Source organism: Rana temporaria, chromosome 1, assembly GCF_905171775.1.
Source record: "Rana temporaria chromosome 1, aRanTem1.1, whole genome shotgun sequence".
NCBI classification, from domain to species: domain Eukaryota; kingdom Metazoa; phylum Chordata; class Amphibia; order Anura; family Ranidae; genus Rana; species Rana temporaria.
In genome coordinates this window covers 144,071,711-144,099,699 of record NC_053489.1, presented here as the reverse complement: position 1 = coordinate 144,099,699, position 27,989 = coordinate 144,071,711, and the positions used below count along the sequence as shown (strand labels likewise).

The 27,989-nt window shown below is 42.7% G+C and overlaps 1 protein-coding gene across 1 annotated transcript in view; it reads right to left on the bottom strand.

Moving 5' to 3' along the window:
* Nucleotides 1-27,989, bottom strand: part of LVRN (laeverin) — a 200,482-nt gene that overhangs the window by 17,190 nt on the left and 155,303 nt on the right. The window contains exons 13-17 of the mRNA XM_040343826.1: nt 27,138-27,193; nt 21,362-21,509; nt 16,362-16,456; nt 9,325-9,435; nt 4,516-4,689 (exon numbers count right to left, since the gene is read on the bottom strand). Of these exons, the coding sequence (XP_040199760.1) occupies nt 4,516-4,689; nt 9,325-9,435; nt 16,362-16,456; nt 21,362-21,509; nt 27,138-27,193 (584 nt within the window). The remainder of the gene's footprint in view (nt 1-4,515; nt 4,690-9,324; nt 9,436-16,361; nt 16,457-21,361; nt 21,510-27,137; nt 27,194-27,989) is intronic.

Here is a 27,989-nt window from a genome sequence, read left to right as displayed (position 1 = left end):
GCTGTTTGATCCCGTCTTCTCTGATCCTCCCCTTCTTCCACTGTCCCTAATCCATCTTCTGGTAGTACAGAGCTTTGGGGTGCACATGCTCAGTTTGGTGTGTATTACTAAAGAGTTTTTTTAGTTTTCTTTGGATGTTACATGTGATCAGCACAGGGTCTATCATTTCAAAGCCAATTTTTAGGGACTTGTTAACCACTTAAGCCCCGGACCAATATGCTGCTAAATGCCCAAAGGCGTTTTTACAATTCGGCACTGCGTCGCTTTAACAGACAATTGCACGGTCGTGCGACGTGGCTCCCAAACAAAATTGGCGTCCTTTTTTCCCCACAAATAGAGCTTTCTTTTGGTGGTATTTGATCACCTCTGCGGTTTTTATTTTTCGCGCCATAAACAAAAATAGAGCGACAATTTTGAAAAAAATGCAATATAAATTGCATAATAATATAAATTGCATTGTTTATTGTGAAAATGACAGTTGCAGTTTGGAAATTAACCACAGGGGGCGCTGTAGGATTTAGGGTTCACCTAGTGTGTGTTTACAACTGTAGGGGGGTGTGGCTGTAGGACTGACGTCATCGATTGAGTCTCCCTATAAAAGGGATGACTCGATCGATGCAGCCGCCACAGTGAAGTACGGGGAAGCCGTGTTTACATACGGCTCTCCCCGTTCTTCAGCTCCGGGGAGCGATTGCGACGCAGCGGCTATAAACGAATAGCCGCCCCGTCGTCCCGGATCGCTCCCTGCGGGAATCGGACCGCCATTTAGCGGGGGGGGGGGGTCCCGATCGGACCCCCGACCCGCAGAAAAGGCAAGGACGTACCTGTACGCCCATTTGCCTGTACGTGCCATTCTGTGGACGTACATATACATGCGGCGGTCGGGAAGTGGTTAATGACGGGAATAGTACCACTGGATTGGCGCAGGGCCAATGTGGTGCCCATAATTAAAAAGGGATCAAAGTCTTTACCAAGTAACTATAGACCTGTTAGTTTAACTTCTATAGTTTGGAAGATACTGGAGAGTTTAATAATAGACCACATGGATGAGTTCTTGCTGGAAAAAAATATTTTAAGCAGCAGACAGCATGGATTCATGAAAGACAGAAGTTGTCAGACAAACCTGATTTCTTTTTATGAAGAGGTAAGTAAAACCTTTGACAGAGGCGTGGCAGTGGACGTGGTATACCTGGATTTTGTAAAAGCGTTTGACGCAGTTCCCCACACACGGCTCATGTGTAAGGTAAGGTCTACAGGATTGGATATATCAGTTTGTAAATTGATAGAAAACTGTCTAAAAAAATAATAATCAGAGAGTAGTATTTAATGATTCTTACTCTAAGGTTATCAGTGGTGTACCCCAAGGTTCAGTGTTGGGACACCTACTTTTTATAATCTTTATAAATGATATCAGGTCTGGGAATAAAAGTAACATTTCTGTCTTTGCAGATGACACCAAGCTATGCAGTGGAATAACGTCCTTACATGATCTCCAATTTACATGTCTCCATGTCTCCAATTTACAAGCCAACCTCAATGCACTGTCAACTAAGTGGCAAATGAGGTTAAGGCCTCATGCCCAAAGACGTTTTAAAAAACGGGCTGTAAAGCCACCAGTACAACCGCGTTTCTCTGTCTCTATTCAAAATCAATGGTTCCCTATGGGAGCCCATTGATTTGAATAGAGGTCGCACCAGAAGTTGGATCAAGAGGATCCGACTTGCAGTGTGACTTGTGTGCTGAGAATCTTGAGGGGGAAACCCCGCAAAAATAAAAAATAAATTGCGTGAGGTTCCCCCCCTTCGGTCTGGTATGGATCTTAAGGGTAACCCCCACACCAAAAAAAATGGCGTGATGGTCCCCCCAAGATCCATACCAGACCCTTATCCAAGCACACAGCCCGGCAGGTCAGGAAAGGGGGGGGCGAGCGAGCCAAGCCACATGCCCTCAACATGACCTCAACATAGGGGGGTTGGTGCTTTGGGGCAGGGGGACCTGTGCCCCCGCCCAAAGCACCTTGTCCCCATGTTGATGAGGACAAAGGCCTCTTCCCGACAACCCTGGTCGTTGGTTGTTGGGGTCTGCGGGTGGGGGGCTTATCGGAATTTGGGAGCCCCCTTTAATCCTTTAATAAGGGGGCCCCCAGATCCTGCCCCCCCCACCCTATTTGAATGAGTATGGGGTACATTGTACCCCTACCCATTCATCTAGGGAAAAAAAGTATCAATAAATCACCGGGTGATGTCATCCGGAGACCCCGCTCCTTCTGACATTACCATCCCATCATGCCCCGGGACGGCGATGTCATTTTTTTTTGGTGTGGGGGTTACCCTTACGATCCATACCAGACCAAAGGGTCTGGTAGCATCTTAGGGGGAAGCTCACGCATTTTTTTTTTTTTTTTTGCAGGGTTCCCCCCCTCAAGATTCGCAGCACACAAGTCGCACCGCAAGTCGGATCCTCTTGATCCAACGTCTGGTGCCACCTTTATTCAAAACAATGGGCTCCCATAGGGAACCATTGATTTTGAATAGAGACAAAAATGCCGGACGAGGCTTAACACATCGTTAAACCTTGTTAAATTGCATTTAACACCTTTTGCCGGCGTCTAACATTTTTACAGCTCTAGCGCTGGAGCCTCAGAACACACCTGTCCTGTTTTTGCACCTAAAAAACGGCCATGCCATTTACAGCTCAAAAACACCAGGGTGGACATGAGGCCACAGGCTAATATGGAGAGGCCTTTTTAAGCTGCAAAAAAAAGTGGCTGTAAAAACGTCTGTGGGCATGAGGCCTAAATGTTGATAAATAAAAAGTTTTGCACTTGGGGGCTAAGAATGCGCATGCATCATACATACTAGGGGAGTACAACTGGGGGGATCCATATTGGAGAAAGATCTGGGGGTTTTGGTAGATCATAAGCTCAATAATGGCATGCAATGCCAAGCTGCGGTTTCCAAAGCCAGCAAAGTCCTTTCTTGTATAAGAGGTATGGACTCCAGAGAGAGAGATATCATTTTGCCCCTGTACAAATCATTAGTAAGACCTCATCTGGAATATGCAGTTCAGTTTTGGGCTCCAGTTCTCAAAAAGGATATCGGAGAACTGGAGAAAGTGCAGAGAAGGGCAACCAAACTCATAAGAGGTATGGAGGAGCTCAGCTATGAGGAAAGATTAGAGGAACTGACATTATTCACTCTTGAGAAGAGGCGATTAATGGGGAATATGATCAATATGTATAAATACATACGTGGTCCATATAGGGAAATTGTTGTTTATTTATTCACTATAAAGTCATCACAGAGGACAAGGGGGCACTCTTTACATCTAGAGGAAAAAATATTTAATCTCCAAATACGGAAAGGTTTCTTCACAGTAAGAGCTGTGAAATAGTTGAATAGACTCCTTCCAGAGGTGGTTCTGGCAAGCTCAGTAGATTGCTTTAAAAAAGGCCTGGATTCTTTCCCAAATGTACATAATATAACTGGGTACTGACATTTATAGGTAAAGTTGATCCAGGAAAAAATCCAATTGCCTTTCGGGAGATCAGGAATACAAATTTCCCCCTGCTAGAGCAAATTGGATCATGCTTTGCTGGGGTTTTTTGCCTTCCTCTGGATCAACTGTGGGTATAGGATTGTGTATATGGGATTGTATTATTTTTATTTTTTGGCTAAACTGGATGAACCTGTGTCTTTTTTTTCAACCTGACTAACTATGCAACTATCAGCACTGACTGGACAGGGTCAGGGGTCATGCAGCCTCATAAGACAGTCAGAGGAGAATGAACACTCCTCCTACACTGATAGATGACAGCTATATACTGCTGATAAGAAAAAGTATTTACAGTTTATATTTACAAACATGATTGCATTTCCATGTTTTGTGTACTGTGGGAGACCAGATATAGTGAATGCAGGTTCCTGGGTTTAGTAACACTTTAAATAGTTTATCTCAACCCTCTAACTGCCATTTTTAATGGACATCGTGGTCTGTTAATGGATGCTGAAAATAACAGACTTGCTGGCAGAATCCCCAAGTGAAAATAATGGAAATAAGCCTGAAACAAGATAATAATGCAGCCACCACATCTAAGAATATGTAACCTGTAATCTAATGGATTTTTGTTTTGGGGTTTAATGTTGCTTTAACTCATTGCAACCCTATGCACATTTTCCAAAACATGATTGCAGATGGAGCTTTAAGTTTTTGTCAAACAACTGTACTAAGCAATTTCTCTTTGTTTGAGAAACATTAGCAAGGCTACAATAGATGCTGCAAGGAACACCCAAACTGAACATGTATAGTGTTCAACAATCTTTGTTCCCAAAACACCAGCAAAAAGAAACAGTTATGCATTGTGTGGACTGGAACACCATAGCCATGCCTGGATAAAAATACAGAAGACCTTGGCTACAAGGCTGGGTCTTCTATGTTATAAAATAAACCTCCCTGCACATAGATATTCTTATGGTATAAGATATAGGTTGTATTGAGTGTCAATGTACTGCTTACCGATACAGCAGCCATGGCTCCTTGGTACAGCTCAAGCTATGTTTCAGGCAACTGTAATCCCAGACATCTGAAAGGTCTGATTTGTTGTATACATTCCAGGCATGATCCCATTCCTTTTCTCCACCCACTGCGATACCATAGCAGTAAACTGTTCCTTTAATGGACTGTGGTATCCTGCAGGATTAGATACCATGGATAAAATGTTACCATGTTACTATCAGAGGTGATCACACTACTTTACTAAGGTAGTACAAGACGCAGCGGTAAAGTGCACAGGGTAGTAATCAATGAGAGCCTATTATTTTAGCTGAATGAAGTGAAATCAGTGGAAAATAAACATCACCCTATAGCAGCTAAACACCGTCATACTTTCATTCTCCAAATGTCGTTTTCCAAAGCTGGCTGCTATGGACAACATCATTGTAATTTCAGAGATGAGCACATTCACATATTACTGAGCACTATTACCACAAAATCTTTGACCTTCAGTTTCATTATATAAAAGTGGAGCTACAAATTTTTTCTTTATAATCAAACTTAATTAAAATGACCAGATCACAATACAGCATGTAATAGACAAAGAATTATTAGAGAGTGTTCAATTAATTTGGACCCGACTACTTGGGTATGCGGCTGCCCCTCCCTCTTAAATATAAACAAAATGACCTCCGAAATTTCGGGGGCCAAGTCATACAATCCGCCGATTGTATGGCACGGGAGCGCGCCCGCAAGGTACCCCCCTTGGGAGAGAGCTTCCCAGAGGGGGTTAGCCGCCGTGGGACCCCAGAAGAGGACGACCAGGGCCACTCTGTGCAAAACTAACTGCACAGTGGAGGTAAGTATGACATGTTTGTTATTTAAAAACAAATTGAAGCTTTAGAGCCCATTCACACAGAGGCAACTCGTCAGGGGCGACAGCTGCCTGACTAGTTGCTTCCCGCTCTGTTCAATAGAACCGTTCTAATATTAGCGACGCAAGTCGCCTAGACTTAGAAAAAGGATCTTGTACGACTTTGGGGGCGACTTGCATTGACTTCAATACAGAAGTCATTTTGCAAGTCGCCTCTGAAGTCGTCTTCAGGTCGCCTTGCCGAGTCGCCCCCAAAGTCATCCCGCCCCTGTGTGAATGGGCTCTTAGTGTCACTTTAATGACTGAGTTATTTTGATTTGCAGTTAAAAAAAATGTTTACGTTTATTTAGTAGCCACCCTTGCAGTATGATTATGTCAGATTTTTGCATCTTAAAGCGGTACAATTGTAGACTAATGTACGTTAGCCTAAATCCCCCTCTTCCCCCAGGCCTATACATACCGAATATATGTGTAGCGCCTGGGTACTTTATGGTACCGGTGCTAGTTAAATTTAGAGGGAGATCAGAGTGTAGTTAAACTCTGATCCAAATTGTTATGTGCTTGGCTGTGCTGTGGGCTCATTCTGTTGCGCTGGGGTGTTCTTCCAACCCCGGTGCTGCAGGTGGCAGCAGTGGAGTCGAGGTTTGGGTGCTCTTTCCCAGCAGCCAATCAGGAAGGTTTGGCCTCGTTGTGCATGCTGGGGAGGGGTATTTATGAGGCAGACACCATTGGTTCTGGGTCTTCTTCTTCTGCTTCGAGGGTGGCGCCCACCTTTAGGGTGACCACATCACGGTGCCCCAGTGTTATGGCCTACCTGGCCGGGGCGTGCGTGCCACGCAGTGTTCCTGGTTCCGGGACGATGTTGGCCTGGAGCATCTGAACAGCTCTGGGGACCCAGTGAGCGACTGGGTTCCCACCTTTGAGGATCCCAAGCTGTATTGCTGTTCGGTGGGGAGTCCGTCTGAGGAGCGCCATTGAGAGGCTGGCGATCCAAAAGGGCCTTGACAAACCACCTGGGATCAAGGTAGCCGGACACTGAGGGATTGATCACCTGTCAGTCGGTACCTGGGCGACAAGTTGAAGGAGATCCAGGCGTAATTCATCTAAGGAGGATTATCTCCGTAACTACAAATCAGAGAGGGCCTGTGGCAGAGGTGTCTCCCTGACGTTCACCATGGAGGGTCTGTGGCAGAGACTCTATCCTACAAATGTTTGAGTGATACTCTGGCTTCCAGGTCAGTGAGAGAGGCCTGTCCGGGTACGCTAAACCCACTCATGCAGGAGTGGCGCAGAAAAGTGTTACGCCTGGGAGCAGGACTGTTTCCCTAACATCACGCCTGAATCTGCTGTTCTCCTTTCTTCTTCAACTTTACTTTCCTCACCACAAGTTTATTGTTTTTACTCAGCTGGGTAATAAAGAGCACAGCAAAGAGCACCTGTCTGGACATTCCTTTACTTCAACCAAATGCAATACGCATCATCCACCCCTAGGAATTCGGGGGAGCCATGAGGTAAATGTGCCACCCGGAACAACCAGCAGCTCCTCTGGGGGTAATGCTACGTATATATTACAGTTACCATTATCAACACTTCAATTATGGCATGTTTTATGGTATTTCCTTACCTTCTGACAACACTTGCTACAGGCCAAATATCAGCCGGTATAAGCTAGTATAATTAACACTGTCCAAAATGTTGTCTTTCCAAATGGACATGCTGGAAAAACAACATTCGATCATCACTCGCAGCCAATTGCTGCCGGCGCTGATCAATGAGTTCTGGCAGTCCCCCTGACAGAACACAAAGGCACAGTGGGGGAGATCGCTGCACCGGAGATCCCCACACCATCATATGTGAATATGATAGGAATCTGAACGACCACAACATACAGGGATATACAAGGTAATACTGACATATAATCACACACATAGGTTGGACTTGATGTACTTGTGTCTTTTTTCAACCTCACCTACTATGTAACTACAGTATGTAACTATGTGTGTTGCATTTGTCAAGTTATTATTTTTTTTTCGTTCAGCCATCTGGGTTGAATGACAAAAAAACTTTACGTTTGTAATGGGCCTTGGTTTTAGAGGTGTCATTGCTACAATTGTGTATGTCAAACAGCTGTTTTTTTTATTGTAAATCTGTATACAGATGGAGTACCCTCCAAGCTGTGGTGAAATACCTCTTCTTAAAGTGCTAGTTCACTTTTACATACATTTTTGTGTAAAGATAAACCAACAAAGTTCTAAAAAATTGTATGTTAGTGTAAATACAAAAGGATCACGGTCAGTACTCAATTGTTTCTGTCACAAGTGCACTAATATGTCTACAATCACCTCTTCTAAAGCTTGGAATTTAAATCTTTACAGTGTGCACTTTTATTTATTATAATTGTACCTCAATGGCTGTACAGGACAATCAGTGTTTTTATGTTAGATATGAGAGGGTCCAATTTTAACATTAGGCCCCTTTCACACTGTGGAGCAGCGCTTTACCGTTATGTTTGCGGAGGTATTCGGCCACTAGCAGGGCGCTTTTAACCCCCGCTAGCGGACGAAAAAGTGTTAAAACCACCTGCAAAGTGCCACTGCAGCGGCTCTTTGCTGGCGGTATGGCCGCGGTGCCCATTCATTTCATTGGCAAGAGTGGTGGAGGAGCGATGTACACACCGCTCCTTCACCTCTCCAAAGATGCTGCTTGCAGGACATTTTTTAATGTCCTGCCAGCGCACCGCTCCAGTGTGAAAACTCTCTGTCTTTCTCACACTGGAGTGAATAGAGCGGCTCTTTCAGGGCACATTAAAGGCGCTATTTTTTTGCGTTATAGCACCTGCAAAGCGCCTTGGTGTCTTATCGCCCAAGCTTGTTGGCTTCTTGATCAGTGGAAGATGGACAGATCTCTTACTGCCCAATGTTCTTTTTAAGGCCGCGTACTCACGGTTGGTCCAAACCGATGACAACGGCCTGAAGTCCAGTTTCATCGGTCCAAACCGACCGTGTGTACGGCCCATCGGTCTGTTGTCCTTCGGACAAAAATTATAGAACTTGCTTTAAAATCGAACCGATGGACGGCTGACCATCGGTCCAAACCGATGGTTAGTACACAAAAGCATCAGTTCAAAACCCGCGCATGCTCAGAATCAAGTCGACACATGCTTGGAAGCATTGAACTTCGTTTTTTTCAGCACGTCGTGTGTTTTACGTCACCGCATTCTGACCCGATCGGTTTTTGAACTGATGGTGTGTACGCACATCAGACCATCGGTCTGCTTCAGCGGTGAACCGATGAAAACGGTCCGTCGGACCATTCTCATCGGATGGACCGACCGGGTGTACACGGCCTTAGAGTTCTGTCTATAAATATCCCATTAAGAGCCGGTTCACACAGGGGTGGCACAACTTTGAGGGCGACTCGGCAAGGCGATCTCAAGACGACTTCAGTGGCGACTTGCAAAATGACTTCTGTATTGAAGTCAATGCAAGTTGCCCCGAGTCGCCCCCAAAGTCGCACAAGAGCCTTTTTCTAAGTCGGAGCGACTTGAGTCGCTCCTATTAGAACAGTTCCATTGAACAGAGCGGAGCACGACTTGTTAGGGGGCTGAGTCACCTGACGAGTCGCCCCTGTGTGAACCGGCTCTAAATATCCATGCATCTCCAGAATCATTATTTATTAGCAGTTTCCTCTGAGCAATGTTAGGAGGCTACAAAAGAAACATAGATGAAACCTGTATTTGACCTGTACATCCCGGACATATAGATTAGAGATGGTATTAGTGGAGTTGTAAAGTTCAGGAAATATAATAGCAAGCAGAGGCTAAGCAACATTTTCTTCAAACACTTTTGCATTAAACGTTATTTTAGAAAATGTCTTTCATTGAGAAAAAAATCACGTTCATTGAGAAAAAAACTTTCATTGTATGTATTACACATATACAGTACGCCTATGTAACTTACCCATTATTGGAAGTGTTAGCCATCCATTTGGTATAGATGTCACTTGCCAAACTCAGACAGTCTGGCAGCCCCAAGGAACAAGCAGTTTTGAATATAAGATCAATTCCTGTACTTTAAAGAAATAAAAAGAGTGTCAATTTTCACTTGGGAAGATGTTCCTTTGTTAGGGCAATGATTAAAGCCTAGCTCTTCCCACAACGTAGTTTTTAGTTAGGGATAGAGTGATAAGTGGTTAAAATATCAAAGCAAGTTTATATTGGTATTTTCCAAATCCTTTCTCACATTCTGACACACATTTGGGTTGATTTACTAAAACTGGAGAGTCCAAAATCTGGTGCAGCTCTGCATAGAAATAAATCAGCTTCCAAGTTTTTTTTTTTTGTTAAAGCTTAATTGAACAAACTGAAGTTAGAAGCTGATTGGCTACCATCAACCCCAGAGTGTCACGGGGACAGGAAATGAAGGGAAATCTCCCAACTGGGGTTACAGAAAGCCCTACTGCAGGTTTTATTTCTTCCCCATTTTTACAGCAGTCCTCTGGGAAGGAGACTCTGGTAATCTTTGAGGAGGGTAGCTGTACTCTCTGGTTTTACAGCCATTGACTTCTACATGGAAGACTTCTCAAGCCTCGTACACACGACCGAGGAACTCGACGGGCGAAACACATCGTTTTCCTCGTCGAGTTCATTGTTAGGCTGTCGAGGAACTCGACAAGGCAAGTTTCTCCATTCCCGTTGAGGAAATAGAGAACTTGCCCTCTTTTTGGCTCGTCGAGTTTCTCGACAGTATCCTCGACGAAAATGTACACACGACCGGTTTCCTCGGCAAAAAAATATCTCCCAGCAAGTTTCTTTCTGGTTTTTGCTGAGAAACTCGGTCGTGTGTACGAGGCTTAACTCTTCTACAGTGTACATTGGCATTAGCTATAGTTTATTTACCAGATTTAGTATTCTAGTATTTTTGTAAAGAATGAAAATGACTCCCTTATCTAATTCTAGTGCAATCTTCACTTAGAAAAAGAAAACGTGTTACATAATAAGCATTTTTGCGTACATTATACCAGGAGTTGTCGCATACGGCTGAATATAAAGAGCTAAATAAAAGTCAGGTTGATCAGCTCTGTTGATACAATACAGGGTTGATTTGCTAAAGGCAAATATACTGTGCACTGCAAGTGCAGTTGCGCCAGAGCTTAGTAAATGAGGTAAAGCCACACTTTTCAAAAAATACCCAATCATATGCAAGCAAAAGAAGAAAATGAATTTTTGCTTGCACATGATTAGATGAAAGAAATCAGCAGAGCTTTCCCTCATTTCAGAGTTTCCCCTCAGATCTAGAGCAACTGCACTGTATATTTGCCTTTAGTAAAGCAACTTCTATTGTTATATATACTGTGTGTATATACAGTACTGTTCAAAAGTTTTAGGCAGGTGTGAAGAAATGCTGTAAATTAAGAATGTTTTCAAAAATATATACAGTATTTTAAATGTTTATTTTTATCAGTGTACAAAATGCAAAGTGAACAGAAGAAAAGTCTAACTCAGGCAATATTTGATGTGACTACCCTTTAGCTTCAAACCAGCATCGATTCTTACAATCACACTTTGTACACTTGCACAACGTCAGAGATTTTGTAGGATTAGAATCAGGTGTATGAATAATAAATTATACCAAGCAGGGGGCTAATGATCATCAATTTAATATGTAGACTGAAACACAGTCAACTGAAACAGAAACAGATGTGTAGGTAGCTTAAAACTGGGTGAGGAACAGCCAAACTCTGCTACCAAGGTGAGGTTGTGGAAGACAATTTCATGTCACATGTGATGTCATACACCATGGCAAGACTGAACACAGCAGAGAGTCAGAAGCTAGTTATGCTGCATCACCAAGGTTTCTCCCAGCAAAGATTTCAAAGCAGACTGGAGTTTCAAGATGTGCTGTTCAAGCTCTTTTGAAGAAGCACAAAGAATGGGCAATTTTGAGGACTGTAGACACAGTGGTCGGCCAAGGAAACTTACAGCAGATGAAACACACATCATGCTTACTTGCCTTTCACATTGGAAGATGTCCAGCAATGCCATCAGCATAGAACTGGGAAAGGGAGTAGCCACTCCAGGTGGGAACCCAGACGAACATCCACCATTGCAGACAACTCAGGTGCAGGCAATGCACTTAGCAAAGCAGAAACAAAGATTGTCTCTGGACAGCTGCACACTGAACAAATTGTAGCCGTTATTGAAAAAAGGACAGCACTACAAGTCACAGCAAAGTAAAAAGAAATAAAACCCAACTACTGACGCGTTTCGCACTAACACTAGTGCTTAGCATAGCTTTGTTCCTGCTTTATCAGCAAAGAACTGGCAGAAACCAGTGGGACCCTGGTTCATCCGTCTACTGTCCAGAGAAGTCTGGTCAAAAGTGGTCCTCATGGAAGAAATGCTCCCAAAAAGCCATAGCTCAGGTGAGGAAACAAGGCTAAGCAACGCAACTATCCACAAGCTTGTGGCTGCATTTCTGCAAATGGTGTTAAAGAATTGGTCTCAATGCTGAGAAATACAGTCAGATATTTATCCGTCATGCCATACCATCAGGGAGGTGTGCGATTGGCCCCAAATGTATTCTGCAGCAGGACAATGACCCCCAAACATACAGCAAATGTCATAAAGAACTATCTTCAGTGAAAAGTAGAACAAGTAGTCCTGGAAGTGATGGTTTGGCCTCCACAGAGCCCTAATTTCAACACCACTGAGTTTGTCTGAAATGACATGAAGCTAAAAAATGATTTGAAGATCTGTGGTTAGTTCCCCAAGATGTTTGGAACAACCTACCTACCAAGTTCCTTCAAAAGCCGTGTGCAAGTGTACCTAGAAGAATTGATGCTGTTTTGAAGGCAAAGGGTAGTCACACCAAATATCAATTTGTTTTGGATTCCTATTCTGTTTATTTACTTTCCATTTTGTTAATTGGTTAAAAAAAACTATTAATGCTTCTACTTCTGAGAGCATTCCTAATCTTACAGCATTTGTCTTTTCACATGCCTAAAACGTTTGCACAGTAGTGTATATATGACTTTCCATCATTAAAGCCTGCTGGTATATTACCCCTGGCAACCTTCTTCTGCTGTGATCACCTATGTTGCACTGAATATTTTTCTGATTTACTGGTCACAGCCTAATTTAGAATGACAATGTATAAGTAAGCATATATGACAAATTGTGTTTCTACTAATGACAGAAAAAAATGAGTAGCCCACAACTATCTTAAGAAAAAGCTGCCTTTGGTGCCTATAGTGGTTTAAACCTACTGTGCCTAATGATAATCCAGCCCTGTGTATATGGGTGGCCATATTGATGTATGAAGCCTCGTACACACGACCGAGGAACTCGACGAGCGAAACACATTGTTTTCCTCGTCGAGTTCCTTGTCAGGCTGTCAAGGGAACTCGACAAGCTAATTTTCTCCATTCCCGTCAAGGTAATAGAGAACGTGCTCTCTTTTTGTCTCGTCAAGTTTCTCGACAGTTTCCTCGACGAAAATGTACACACGACCGATTTCCTCTGCAAAAAAATATCTCCCAGCAAGTTTCTTGCTGGTTTTTGCCGAGAAACTCCGTCGTGTGTACGAGGCCTGAGACAGACTTGTAAAAATAGATTAAAAAGACACTGAAGTGGATTTATTAAAGGCAAATAGGTGTGTAAAATATAAGTGAAGTGAACTCCTGCGCTGTCTAAAGTGAAGGGGCAAAGGCAGAATAAGGATACTGCTGCAACTAAAGAAAGGTCTACCTCGATAGACAAAAGTGATAAATGTGACAAGTGAAATAATTGCGCTGTAAAGTGTTATACACAATTATGTGTGTTTACATATACAATCACATACATATATATGTATATAAGTGGGTAGAAAACCACCATAGGGGTAACACTAATATACCAGCAAAAAAGTTTGTTGAGCAGTCCTTGATCAAGGACACAGTGCCAGGAAGATCCAGGTACACCAAAATCCAGCCGTGTAAAGATACAGTTCATCAATGCTTGATCCAATCAGTAGCGATGTAAGTTTAGAAAAATATTAAAGACACAAAAATAAAGATAAAAATAAAAATGAAAATAGTTCAGAAGAGGGAGGCCTTGTATCCGAAATTGGGTGAAAGACAGAAGATGAGCCGTAACCAAGATCTCATATATACACCTCTGGTGATCCCAGCAGCTCACCTTAGATCTGGCAAGCTGGACTCGGTCAGCCTGGTCCTGGTGGGTATGGTCCGGGATTGGATATCACATACGGGTCTCCATAAAGTGTATTACATGAAAAAACAGGAAAGGCAAAAGCCAAATGGTGTAATAACGTCACAGAGGGAGGGTGATCGCTATGATCTTAACCAGAGGAGATGCACTCACATGTGGATATAGACCTGGGGCTCGTCTCCACGAGCGCCGAGCTCGTCAGTCCCTCCTTCCTCTCCCTTGCTAATTCTCCAAAACTGCAGGCTAGAAGTCCCGTGTCCCCAATGGCTCGCGGCTCACTCCTGGAGTCTAACAACTCAAATCTTGATGTATGTATATAAGGGTCTCGATGGTGCATGTAAGATAAAGCAGAAGGACAAGCCTAATCGTGTGATACCGTGAACATCAACAGGCCCCAGGGATGCCCAAATAGTGGTACACTTACATAAAATGGTAAAAAAAGGACCTTCCTTCACGAGTGCGGACTCGCAATGGATCTATGCCTCCACCTCTTCCCCTCTGTCTATAGCTCAGGCTGGATGCTCAGATGGCACAGTCATGCATGGGGGAAAAGTAAATATACAACCATAGCGTAGCCCGGTCAGACGTAAAATATTTATTAAAAACAAGTAAAAAACTCACATTTAAAATCGAAAATCCCGCATCAATCCTACGAGTGGCGAACTCGTACGTCCGTTCGTCGGATGCTAGAGTGTGTCTCGCCCTCCAATCCCGACGCGTATCGTCACAACACGTGACTTCATCAGGGGATAAACATTGAGTTGTTAGACTCCAGGAGTGAGCCGCGAGCCATTGGGGACACGGGACTTCTAGCCTGCAGTTTTGGAGAATTAGCAAGGGAGAGGAAGGAGGGACTGACAAGCTCGGCGCTCGTGTAGACGAGCCCCAGGTCTATATCCACATGTGAGTGCATCTCCACTGGTTAAGATCATAGCCATCACCCTCCCTCTGTGACGTTATTACACCATTTGGCTTTTGCCTTTCCTGTTTTTTCATGTAATACACTTTATGGAGACCCGTATGTGATATCCAATCCCGGACCATACCCACCAGGAACAGGCTGACCGAGTCCAGCTTGCCAGATCTGAGGTGAGCTGCTGGGATCACCAGAGGTGTATATATGAGATCTTGGTTACGGCTCATCTTCTGTCTTTCACCCAATTTCGGATACAAGGCCTCCCTCTTCTGAACTATTTTCATTTTTATTTTTATCTTTATTTTTGTGTCTTTAATATTTTTCTAAACTTACATCGCTACTGATTGGATCAAGCATTGTATCTTTACACGGCTGGATTTTGGTGTACCTGGATCTTCCTGGCACTGTGTCCTTGATCAAGGACTGCTCAACAAACTTTTTTGCTGGTATATTAGTGTTACCCCTATGGTGGTTTTCTACCCACTTATATACATATATATGTATGTGGTTGTATATGTTAACACACATAATTTTGTATAACACTTTACAGCGCAATTATTTCACTTGTCACAAAGGCAAATAGGTGATTTACTTTACAAGGGAAATTTCTTCAGAGCTTAGGAACTGTGAAGAAGCTTTGCTGACTTCCATCATCCAAACATGTGCAAGCAAATATGCTGTTTTATCAATTGCATTTGATTGGGTATTTTTTGAAAAGTGATATTTAACCTCATTCACCCCTTTCAAAGTGTAAATTCCCTGAACAGCCTTTTTGGCTTTAGTAAATCAACCCCACTGTCACCTTGCCTAGTGACTTCCTCTATCGAAGCTGGTGCCACTATCTAGTATGTGGTCTCCTCTCCAGTTACGGTGCTCATGGCCTAGCAGCCATTGCCTAGCCATGACTAAGATAGTGACATCAGCACCCCCTTTTCACTGTCAAGGTGACAGTGGGGGAATATATCAAAACTGGAGCAGCCAGAATCTGGAGTAGCTGTGCATGGCAACTAATCACGTTCTTTCTTCAGCTTGTTCAGTTAAGCTTTGAAAATTAAAGATAAATGCTGGTTTCTATGCACAACTATTTGAGATTCTGGCTTCTCTAATCTTACGCTAGGCATACATTATACAATTTTTCAATTAAATTTCCTTTTAGATTTACCTTGAACTATGTAATGCAAGCACCTACCTGACTGCATACAAATTGAAAGTGTGTTGTGTATGATCAGCCTTAATCCCCACATTGTCTCTTTAAACTGTAATGCCGCGTACACACGATTAGTTCATCCGATGAAAATGGTCTGATGGATTTTTTTATCAGATATCCGATGAAGCTGACTTTCATCAGTCTTGCCTACACATCATCAGTTAAAAAATCGATTGTGTCAGAACGCGGTGACGTAAAACACGACGACGTGCTGTGAAAAATGAAGTTCAATGCTTCCGAGCATGCGTCGACTTGATTCTGAGCATGCGTTGATTTTTAACCGATGGATATCCCCACAGACTATGTTTTTTTTCTATCGGTTTTTTAACCATCAGATAATTTTAAAAAGGTTCTAAGTTTTTTCACCGATGGGAAAAAAACTGATGGGGCCCACACACGATCGGTTCGTCTGATGAAAACGGTCCATCAGACCGGTTTCATCAGACGAACCGATCGTGTGTACGCGGCATTACAATCCAGCTAATTTCATGAATGTAATTGGGACACAGCACTACTGAGCTATGATTCATGGAATTGTGACTACAACCTGGCAAATGTATTTTTTTTTGTAGGTAAAAAAACACTAACATAGTGGTTCCATGTGCTTCTTCTGAGTAAGTATGGCAATAATTACTTTAAACATGAATAACCATATAGCACTTACTGAACAAAAAAGTCATCAGCAGTTTCATCAAAATTTCTTTTAAGAACACTTGCATAATGTTGGAAAATTGGTTTAATTCTCTTCAAAATATATTTCTGAAACAAACAATCAGAGTAAGTTCTAATATGGAGATATCATTAAACAAATATACAAAACCTGTGATATTGATAACACTTAACTGTGGCAAAATTAGACTAGATCTAAACGTGGGTGAACTTCCCTATGCACCAAAAGGCCACTTAACTAAAACTTAACCTTTATGGTAAGGCCCCTTTCACACTGCCGGACCGCTCAGGTCCGCCTGTCAGTTTTTTCGGCACACCTGAACGGCCGCTCCATGCCTCTCTATGGAGCGTCGGATGTCAGCAGTGACATGTCCGCTGACATCCGATCTGCTAAAATTAGACGGATGCCAATACCTCGCCATCCATCCATGGCAGATCGTATAGGGTGAGATCTGATGAAAACGGACATGCTGTCTGTATTTGTCCGATCGCTTCATAGGAGACAACCGCACTCGACAAGCCCCTCCCCACTCAGTGAGCAGAGAGGGACCTGTCATCCGCCGGCTCAACGGAGATCAACGGAGAGATCTCCGCTGAGCTGGCAGACTGCTGTAAGCGGATCCGCCCCGTGTGGAAGGGGCCTAAATCATAAAAAGTATATAAATTACCATAATGGGTATACTTTTAGGATGAGGTCAATACTATTATATATGAACCAACATTTTATCTCTATATGGTAATATTAACATCTACCAAGTATACTTGGTGAAACCTCTCTTGATATATACATATAGACAATATGAGGGTTATAATCTTCTCTTACATTAAATCTAAAGGCTCCAGGCTGTTTAAAGGATATATAAAAGCAAAGTCTACTTCCCCAACACCAACTGGTATAAAGAGATGGGGGTATATCTGTCTCTCCTCCCATCTATTGGCCACATATAAAAATGAGATAAACAGAAAAAGAGAAAGTATACCATTAAATACTATCTTACTGAAGATGTGGGCTATATGTCTTCTGCTCCATGAAATTATCTTACTCTCAGATATGTAATATGGGTACACTCATCCATTTGGACACAAATAACCACTGATGGACAAGCCCCATATATCACCATATCCACAAAAACGCCTCTCTCTTAATCAAGACTACATTGACACAAGGCATATCTCACCCCACAAAAAAAGAAAAATGAGAGGGGGGGAAGAATGTGTGCGGATAAATAAAAAAATAAATCATGTGAACCTAAATGAAAATAAAATCAGAAGGTGCTCCCAAAATCTAATCTCCTGGAGCCTTAATATTGAATATAAGAAGAAATGTTAAGCCTCATGTTGTCTATACGTATATATTCAAGAGAAGTTTTCACCATTTAAACTTGGTACCACCTAAAGGTAGAACGTTGATTTTTATAAATAATGGCATCGACCTCATTCTATGGGTATACCTGTTATGGTCATTTACATACTTTTTATGATTTACAATAAATGTTGAGTTTTAGCTAAGTGGCCTTTTGGTGCGTAGGGAAGCACACCCTTGTCTAGTTCTATCAATAAAACATGCCTGACCACTGTGCTCCTTGTGCTTTGTCTGTGCCTGGTCATGTAGTACAGAATTAGGCACAGACTGCCAATTGGTATTATTATGTGAATCAATAATAGAAATATGGTATGTGCAACATATAACATATACAGTTGGTTGCAAGAAAGAAATAAGCTCTGTGTATAGCCTGTTTAAGTCCTTGTTGACAACTACCGCAGTAAAAACCAATGCATTGTACATGAAGCAATTAACAACAAGAAGACAATAGTAAGGGCCAAAGTATTGGGCTTCTACTTTTGTGGATGCCTGTTCTGATGCTATGTTTCATATACTTTCTTTGGATGCAGCAGGTCACATGGAGGGCATAGCAGGCCTAATACATTTTGCACTTGAACATGTCTTTGAGTAGAAAGCCCTAAAATTACCTTTGTAATAATAGCTTTACGAGGTTTATGCACCTAGGGCTTTTATACTATATGCCTAGTGTAATTTGCAGGTGCTGCACGTGCCGCCTGCCATACAAGTTAATGACTGCACATCAGGCATTTACCCGAGCATACATTTCCTTATAACACACATTTACGAGCACTGATATAGTGACAAACAGGTGCAGGATGTGCTACCCATGGCAGTCAGAATCTTGATGGAAATAAACCTTATGTACAATCTTTTTACACAAAGTGCTTCTAGTGATGCCTGCTAGGTGCTCAGAATATGAAAATATATATATATTTCTCCAAAATCTAAATCCCACTTCCTGCTCAGTTCACATACATACACAGCACTCAGGGGTTAATTTACTAATGGAAAATAGACTGTGCACTTTGCAAAGTGAAGTTGCACGTTGTAAGAGCAGTTGCCCCAGAGCAGAATGCAAAGTGCACTGGTTATTTGCTTTTAGTAAATTACCCCTCAGTGTGATATTAAAGAAGCTAAATTATAATGGAGTCATTTATGCAAATCAGCAACCAACTGAGCCATTCAGTTTAAAACGTTTGGTCCCATTGATGCCTAGTGCAGACAATGAGAAAATCAGATGAAAAAAAAACTGTATTCGGAGCAATCGTCCAACAATCTTATCATTAGTACACAGTTTTGGAGGGTTGATCACAACAGTTCATGGGAAAATATCCAAAGGGACTAGCATGAAAATTGTTTTCGTAAGATAACAAAACAATTAATTTTCATGTAATTATTATACCATGTTTCCCCGAAAATAAGACCTACCCCCAAAAATAAGCCCTAGTGTCATTTTCCAGGAGGGCTGCAATATAAGCCCTACCTCGAAAATAAGCCCTAGTTTAAAATGCTTGTAAAATCCTATAATGCACTCTATTACAGTAGTATATAATGTACAATGTGTGTGTTTCTGTAATATAAATGCGGGGAAGAGAGCTCCAGCGGGTCACAGAAGCGCAGAGCGGCGCTATAATGAAGGTATTTGGCACAATTATATTACAGAAAAACACAATGTACATTATATATTACTGTAATAGAGTGGATTATAGGATTTTACAAGCATTTTAACTCGCACTGGGGATTCCTGACAGGCAGGGAGAGGGGGAGAGAAGACATCACATGACATGGTAAGACCTACACTGAAAATAAGCCCTACTGTGTCTTTTGTTGCCAAAATAATTATAAGACCCGGGCTTATTTTTGGGGAAACACGGTAGTATTTGTTCGACAAACATTGAGTGACCAAGACCGCGCAATACAATACCATACAGTACATTACATCTATAGTTGTATTCTGTCTAATAATATTTTTAGTAATTTTAGTACACTCTTCATTTTCAATATGAAAAAAGAAAAACCAGATGATCATTTGTCCTATATTCTCATCATGTGTACGAGGTTGTAGCAGCTGTACACTTTAGGTGCAGTGTAAGTATGTTTTATGTTTTAAATTATTTTTACGTGTTTTACATGTATTGCATTGAACTTACTGCAAACCTCTTCAAAGATATCCAGTAAGTGGAACTTTTTTCCAATGCACTACTGCCACCACTTCAGACACTGAAGCCTGTCTCTGATACGCTTGTTTGAGCCGAGCAACAAGCGGGAGTGTGAAGTTACCCGATGAGGGTTTATCACACTGCACAATCCCCAGCCAGGAAGCCTGTGAAGGATACAAATGCCCCCCTTGAACCAACAGGCAGCAAGACTTTGCATCTACTGAATGGGATTCGTTGCAGTATACCTGAATACCCACTTTATCCAGCTGCACTGAACATACAGCAGTCTGCTGTTACCAGCTCCCCATGGACAAGTAAGGAGAGACTGAGCAATCTGGATATTAGGACGACCCCTCTTACTAACCAGGCTGGGTGTGCGGGCCGCTGGTCCATATGTAATTGCTTAATGCTGACGCTACACATATAGCTGTTACAGATCTGTGAACTTACCGTACTTTATTTTCCAGCTGCTTACATTTTGGAACCTGCTTTTCTAAGCTCTGCTGTTATCCTGCTTTTGCCTTATAAATATCTGGCTTCAACTGTGACTGACATACTAGACTTTTTTGCAACGACAATTATCTGGGACTTGCTCAGCCATATTTGGCTGAACTATCAGTTTGCAATGTAACCAACTGGATCTGTATTTATCACCACTTGGTGACCCTGCTATAGGAATATGCATGCATGCACATTACATGACGTAGCAGATTTTTAATATAGACAACATTGTCTCGCTAATTTTATCCATTGGGTGTTGGTGATGGGTATCGAGTGCCTGCAATATATGTAAAATTAACAAAATAATTTTTTTTTCTACCTAATAAAATACCATTTTTTGAAGTGGCTTGCTCCACCCATGGCTTCTTTGGGGGTCCTTTTTCCCTTTATTTTTGTACTATCTAATTGGCTAACGGAGACCGCTCCAGATTGGTGAGTCTGCAATTAATGGGATACTGTACTAGATTAATATTTAGGTACAGTATTTAATAATTAGTAAGCAGCTGATCTTTCCCTTTTCTTTACGTGGAACCCCATTTACAATGACCACATCAGCTTTGCAGATCCAGGAACACGCCCCCAAAAAAGGCACAGGAAACTGTCAGCTAGTTTAACTCTCCAACATTAGGACCTAACAAAGTAGTGCATAGTGCACTCATGTAGATGGCATGGAGCTAATAAAGGAATACACAGTGGGGTAATAAAGGTGATGTGGCACAGACAGAAGGTTATGCAGTAAAGTGGATCTAACAACGGGCTATAGTATGGTGTGTTGTAGCGTACACTGTAGGGTGAAACAGAGAGGGAGAATTAGGTTTTATCCTTTATAAACTTTTTCTGTAAAAGTTGGAAACCTGTAATCTTCAGGGTACAGAAACATTCTGGCTGGCACTTATTTTTTCCAAACTGTTCAATTTACGAAAGAGAATAGGAATGTTTTAATGATACTGCCACAGGACATAAATGTGCTAGTAAACAAAATATATTTACTTTTAGAAGCGGAAAAGAATGATATGTCACCAGTGACTTCTTGTAGGAATTCATGTGTTTCAGAACAATGTACCATACAATTACTTCCATTTCATGTTCCAGGTATCTTGTTAAACTTAGGGCAGTTTCATATTCCAGATATCCAGAGCTATAAAAATGAAAAAAAAAATGGTGCTTTATACACATTCTTTCTACTTCTTACACATTTACAAATTTTGAGGAAAACCAACATTTTCTGTACAAGAACAATTTCTGTGCTCCACATTCTATATAAGACAATAAGCCCCATTGCTCCTTATCTTCCAATGGAACCGATTAGTGAAGATAAGCTCACTCCAATCGGTTCTCTCCAGGTACAGGTGACAAAAAATATTCTGAAATATCTTTCCATATTTCCCATGATTATTGCTGCTTGTAAATCGAGCAGGCAGACTTTGCTGACAAAGGTGTTGTATTGGGGAAAACAACATAGGCTGGTGTAAAATACTGAAAGAAAAGCCTACTGGGGGTGTTTACTGCAGGCTGCAGACAAAAGTGGCCAGCATACCAGACCGAAGATCTCAAAATTCTACTGAGATCTTAATAGCAAAATAAACATCACGCAGTAACAAACATTGATGTTTCGGAGACTCTCGCCCTCTTTCTCAAGGTTAGAGCATTTCCCGATAGAGGCACAGGCATGCACAATAGTGCATTTCTGGTCTATGTAATGCACTGACATTAGCCCTTCCCTGTCCGGAAAAAGTGCTCTCCATCCTGATTCAATTATACTAATGGCTGAAACAATTAGAGATACATATTTTGCTTCCCTGCTCATGAAGTATGTTGAAGATTGGCACCTCTCTATTTTTCTTTCAGCTATTTATCCCTCTTTAAGTATGTGGGTGAATTGAAGTAGGTATCATAAATTATAGGTATACTTGTGCAACATAATAATGGGATAATGTGGATAAAGGGGGTAATAATACTGAAAAATTAGTAGACTTACCGTATTTTCCGGCGTATAAGACGACCCCCATGAGACAGGTCCCAGGCAATCGTCTGACCAATCACAGTGCGCAGCGCCGCTCGCGCATTTGCCATGAGTGCCCGACCGTGAAGCCGAAAGCTGTCACGGCCGGGTGCCCACACTAAGAATGAAAACGCTGGCCGGAGAGGGGGGGAGAGGAGCGGAGCTCCGGCCGGCGCGTCGCTGGACCATGGAGCAGGTGAGTGTCTGTTTATTAAAAGCCCGCAGCTACAATTTTTCTAGCTGTTGACTTTTAGTAAACATAAAAAAAGCCTGGAACTCCCCTTTAAGAGAATGATTCTTTACTGTTAGAGCAGTAAAATATGTAATTTCCTTTCCTACATTGGGAAGCAGAAAATACAGGGAGATGGTAATTGTTCAAGAATAAATAAAAAATAAATAAAATCACACACACAAAGTTTGAAGTGGATGGATCTGTTTTTTTTTTCTTTTAAACCCTGTAACTATGTAAATATATATACTATATATACTGTAAGTGTTTGGTTTGTTTGCTCATTGTCCTCCACCTTATAACAAGGGACATGTAAGTCTCTGAAGCATTGGCATTTGTTACTGCATGAACTATGGGCCAAATTCTCAAAAAAGCTGCCTAACTTAACTTTCAGCAGTTAAGTTACACAGGCGTTAAATTTCTACCTAAGTGCCCGATCTTCAAAGCACTTACCTAGAAATTACACGCCGTGTAACTTAAGTGCCTCCGTCGCAAGGCGGTCCTCCTCTCCGGGGGGCGTTTACAATTTAAATGAGGCGCGCTCCCGCGCCGGCCGTACTGCGCATGCGTGTGACGTAATTTTCCCGACGTGCAGCGCGCGAACGTAATTTACGCCGGGCTTTGTGGATTGCGACGGGACAATAAAGTTGCGACGGGTGAAAAAAAAACTACGCGCCGGGAAAAAAAATAAAAAAATGACAGCGTCGCTCAGCATGCATTCCTGAGAGGGAGAACTCCATGCCAATTTTCAAATTAAAAACCGGCATGGGTTCCCCCCCCAGGGGCATACCAGGTCCTTAGGTCTGGTATGGGTTGTAAGGAGACCCCCCCCCTACGCCTAAAAATCGACGTAGGGGGTCCCCCTACAATCCATACCAGACCCGTATCCAAAGCACGCTACCCAGCCGGCCAGGAATGGGAGTGGGGACGAGCGAGCGCCCCCCCCCTCCTGAGCCGTGCCAGGCCGCATGCCCTCAACATGGGGGGGTTGGGTGCTCTGAGGCAGGGGGGCGCACTGCGGGCCCCCCCACCCCAGAGCACCCTGTCCCCATGTTGATGAGGACAGGACCTCTTCCCGACAACCCTGGCCGTTGGTTGTCGGGGTCTGCGGGCGGGGGCTTATCGGAATCTGGCAGTCCCCTCAAATAAGGGGGCCCCCAGATACCGGCCCCCCACCCTAAGTGAATGGATATGGGGTACATCGTACCCCTACCCATTCACCTGGAGGCAAAGTGATAGTTATTAAACACACAACACAAGGCTTTTTAAAATCATTTATTAGTCTGCTCCGGAGGCCCCCCCTGTCTTCTTTAGCTCTAATACCAGGGGGGGCTTCTTCTTCCACTCTCCGGGGGGGGGTCTTCTCCGCTCTCCGGGGGTCTTCTCCGCTATCCGGGGGTCTTCTTCTATCTTCGCCGCTCTCCGCTGTTGACTCGGCGCACCCCGGTTCTTCTGCAGCTGTCCGGTGCCTTCTTCTTCAGCGCTGGCTGCCTGCTATCTTCGTGTGTTAGCTCAATTACTAGCAGGCAGCCAGCACGGTCTTCTGTGACGTCATCTTCTTCTATTCTCTTCTTCTCCCTTCTTCCGATGTTGACACGTCGCCTCTTCTCACTGCAATGATGGAAGCGCGCCTTGCATCCCATTTATATAGGCATCACCGTCCCATCATGCTCCGGTAGGTACCCACGTGGTGGGTGCCTACCCACGTGGGTACCTACCGGAGCATGATGGGACGGTGATGCCTATATAAATGGGATACAAGGCGCGCTTCCATCATTGCAGTGAGAAGAGGCGACGTGTCAACATCGGAAGAAGGGAAGAGAAGAGAAGAACATGACGTCACAGAAGACCGCGCTGGCTGCCTGCTAGTAATTGAGCTAACACACGAAGATAGCAGGCAGCCAGCGCTGAAGGAGAAGGCACCGGACAGCTGCAGAAGAACCGGGGTGCGCCGAGTCAACAGGGTCTGGTATGGATTGTAGGGGGACCCCCTACGTCTATTTTTCGGCGTGGGGGGTCTCCTTACAACCCATACCAGACCTAAGGGCCTGGTATGCTCCTGGGGGGGAACCCATGCCGGTTTTGATTTTACAAATTGCCGTGGAGTTCTCCCTCAGGAATGCATACCAAATGCCGTCGCTTGAATGGGCTTTTACATGGTGTTACTAACTTTACACATTGTAAAACCAGCCCTAGTTTTGCGCAAGCAAATCGGAACTTACGCAGAAATCACAATGCTTAAAAGCGTTGTGGATCTGCTTAAGTCCTCATTTGCATACGCAAAGCTGCATTTCAATGAGAAATGCCCCCAGCGGCGGATGCGGTACTGCATCCTAAGATCTGACAGTGTAAGTGTCTTACACATGTCAGATCTTCTGCCTAACTTTGGAAAAAGCCTTTTGAGCAGGGGTCTCAAACTCAAATTACCTGAGGGCCACAAGACAAGTTTTCATATGCCATGGGGGGCCGCATGCAAACTTTCAAACTTCAAAAACAACAATACTGGTGTCAGCGAACACATTATTAACCCCCAGCACTGGTGTCAGCGAGCGCATTATTACCACCAGCACTGGTGTAAGTCAGGGTTTGACAAATTTGCTTGGAATCTAGGAGCCAGCTAAAAAAGTTAGGAGCCAGAAAACGCACCCCGTCCCGAGGAGCTCGCGCGCAGAAGCGAACACATAAGTGAGCAGCGCCCGCATATGTAAACGGTGTTCAAACCACACATGTGAGGTATCGCCGCGATTCGTAGAGTGAGAGCAATAATTCTAGCTCCTCTGTAACTTAAAACATGCAACCTGTAGATTTTTTTAGACGTCGCCTATGAAGATTTTAAAGGGTAAAATAGTTTGTCGGCATTCCACGAGCGGACGCAATTTTGAAGCGTGACATGTTGGGTATGAATTTACTCGGCGTAACATCTTTCATAATATTAAAAAAAATGGGGATAACTTTACTGTTGTCTTATTTTTTAATTAAAAAAAGTGTAATTTTTTTCCCAAAAAAGTGCGCTTGTAAGACCGCTGCACAAATACGGCGTAACAGAAAGTATTGCAACGATCGCTATTTTATTCTCTAGGGTGTTAGGATAAAAAATATATATAATGTTTGGGGGTTCTAATTAGAGGGAAGAATATGGCAGTGAAAATAGTGTAAAATGACATTAGAATTGCTGTTTAACTTGTAATGCTTAACTTGTAATACCAACGGCCACCATCAGATGGCGCCAGCTCACATCTGGTGGTAATAACTTGTAATACCAACGGCTCACCACCAGATGGGTCCAGCTAAAAAAAAAAAAAAAAAGTTTTTTTTTTGCTCCTCTCACTTCCACCCTGCCTGCGGGCCATTTATAACTGGTCCGCGGGCCGCAAATGGCCCGCGGGCCGGTACTTTGAGACCACTGCTTTTGAGGATCGTTTCCAAAGTTAGGCACAGAGATAAGCAGGCTGAACAGCAGTTCCGCCTGCGTATCTCTTTTGAGAATTTGGCCCTATGTTTCTGTCTACAGATTTACATGGTGTCTCTGTTTGCCGTGTACCCTTTATTATGCATTAGCAGTACTGGCAGACATGAGATTCCAAGCCTGACCTAGCTGAAGCCCAGGATAGCTAAATGTGTTACAATCAAGGCCACCTGTGACCAACAACATGTTGTCTTGATCAACAGTATTTCTTCAAGTCAGGAGCCTTGGTTAGGAGCATAGAAAGAGAGCATAATACAGGGGCAGACTGACAACTCATGGGGCCCCCGGGCAATAGGAGATTATGGGGCCCCCGGGCAATAGGAGATTATGGGGCCCCCGGGCAATAGGAGATTATGGGGCCCTCGGGCAATAGATTATGGGATTACACAGTATACACACACACCCATCAAGTATACATACACAGTATACACACACAGACACACAATATACGCACACAGTATACATACACACATAATACACATACACACTCTGAAAAGGTACTGTAGAGGCAAGGCAGCTATAATCTTGGGATTTTTTTTAAAACACAGATTTTTACATACCGTCCCTGGTTTTACTGAAGCTGGCAACCCTGATGGGGCCCCCTAGTGGCATAGGGCCCTCGGGCAGTGCCCGAGTGCCCGAACAGTCAGTCCGCCCCTGGCAAAATACAATATATAATTTCAAAAAATAGCAGCAGTAAAATCACTGCTGATACTTTTTCTGCAATTGTAATTGCCTGAATTTCATATGTATTTGTTCCTTTATCAGCTAAGTTAGAATAAACACAATTTACTACAAAGGTTTCCTCTTGAAAGGTACACCCCTGTCTCAGATCCCTTTTTAATAATGTACTACTCCACCCCAAAAAAACACACACAAACTCCTTTTGTGAGAACCAGCAAAGCTTCTTGCCAAAAAAATAAATACTCATTGAATTCCTATATATATATATATATATATATATATATATATATATATATATATATATATATATATATATATATATATATATATAAAAATAGACATGACCCTAGTACCAGTTTTCCAAAATATTCCACTGTCTACTCACTTTGCCAGCGTAAAGACATCATCGATCAGCTGAATTCTGTTTACTACTGACAGCACCTACATAGTGAACAAGCATGAGGTCAGAAGCCATAACAGTAAATGAACACATACTTTTTAAACATTAAACATTGCTAATTTGATTATGTTATTTTAGTTAGGATACGCACAATGGAGTTGGGCTCACTGCTACTGTAACACAGCAGCATTGCAAGCTCTGCCAAATTTATAAAAAACAAAACAAATATAGAGCTGACGTCATCAGCAATTAACCAGAAGTTTTCTTTTTTATGTAGGATGCAATCTGATTGGATGGACAAACAGCTCTTCTTTTGCTGTTTACATAGTACATCTAAATCCAAGATCAAAAAGCGAATGCATGGCAGCTTACCAGTTCTTAAATGTGGTGAATGCATTGGTTTTCTTTTGGTCTTTTTTTTTTTTTTTTTGCTTCACCTGAAAATTTTAACATTATCACCTCTCTGTCCTAAGTTGACAACACTCACTTGCTGTACTGTATCTATAGGGAATTAGTGTTGTCATTGTAGGACAGGAAGTGTGTTAAGATTACAGAATGCCTCCTAGTCTCCAATTGTCATTGCCAAAATATAGGGGGGGGGGGGGATGTGACCTAGGAACAATGCCGAGAACAGATTTTTACATAGTTACACAGAGTCATGTATTGTTCACATTCACTGCTAAGTTTACATACAAGTAGACTATTTCACATTTGTAATATCCAGTAGTGTATTTAGGTTTTGTGCTGCCCTAGGCCCTACTAAACTTGTGCACCCCCTAATTTAAATATGACCCACCCCTTCCTTTTAAGGCCATATCCCTTGCTCTTTAAGACCTG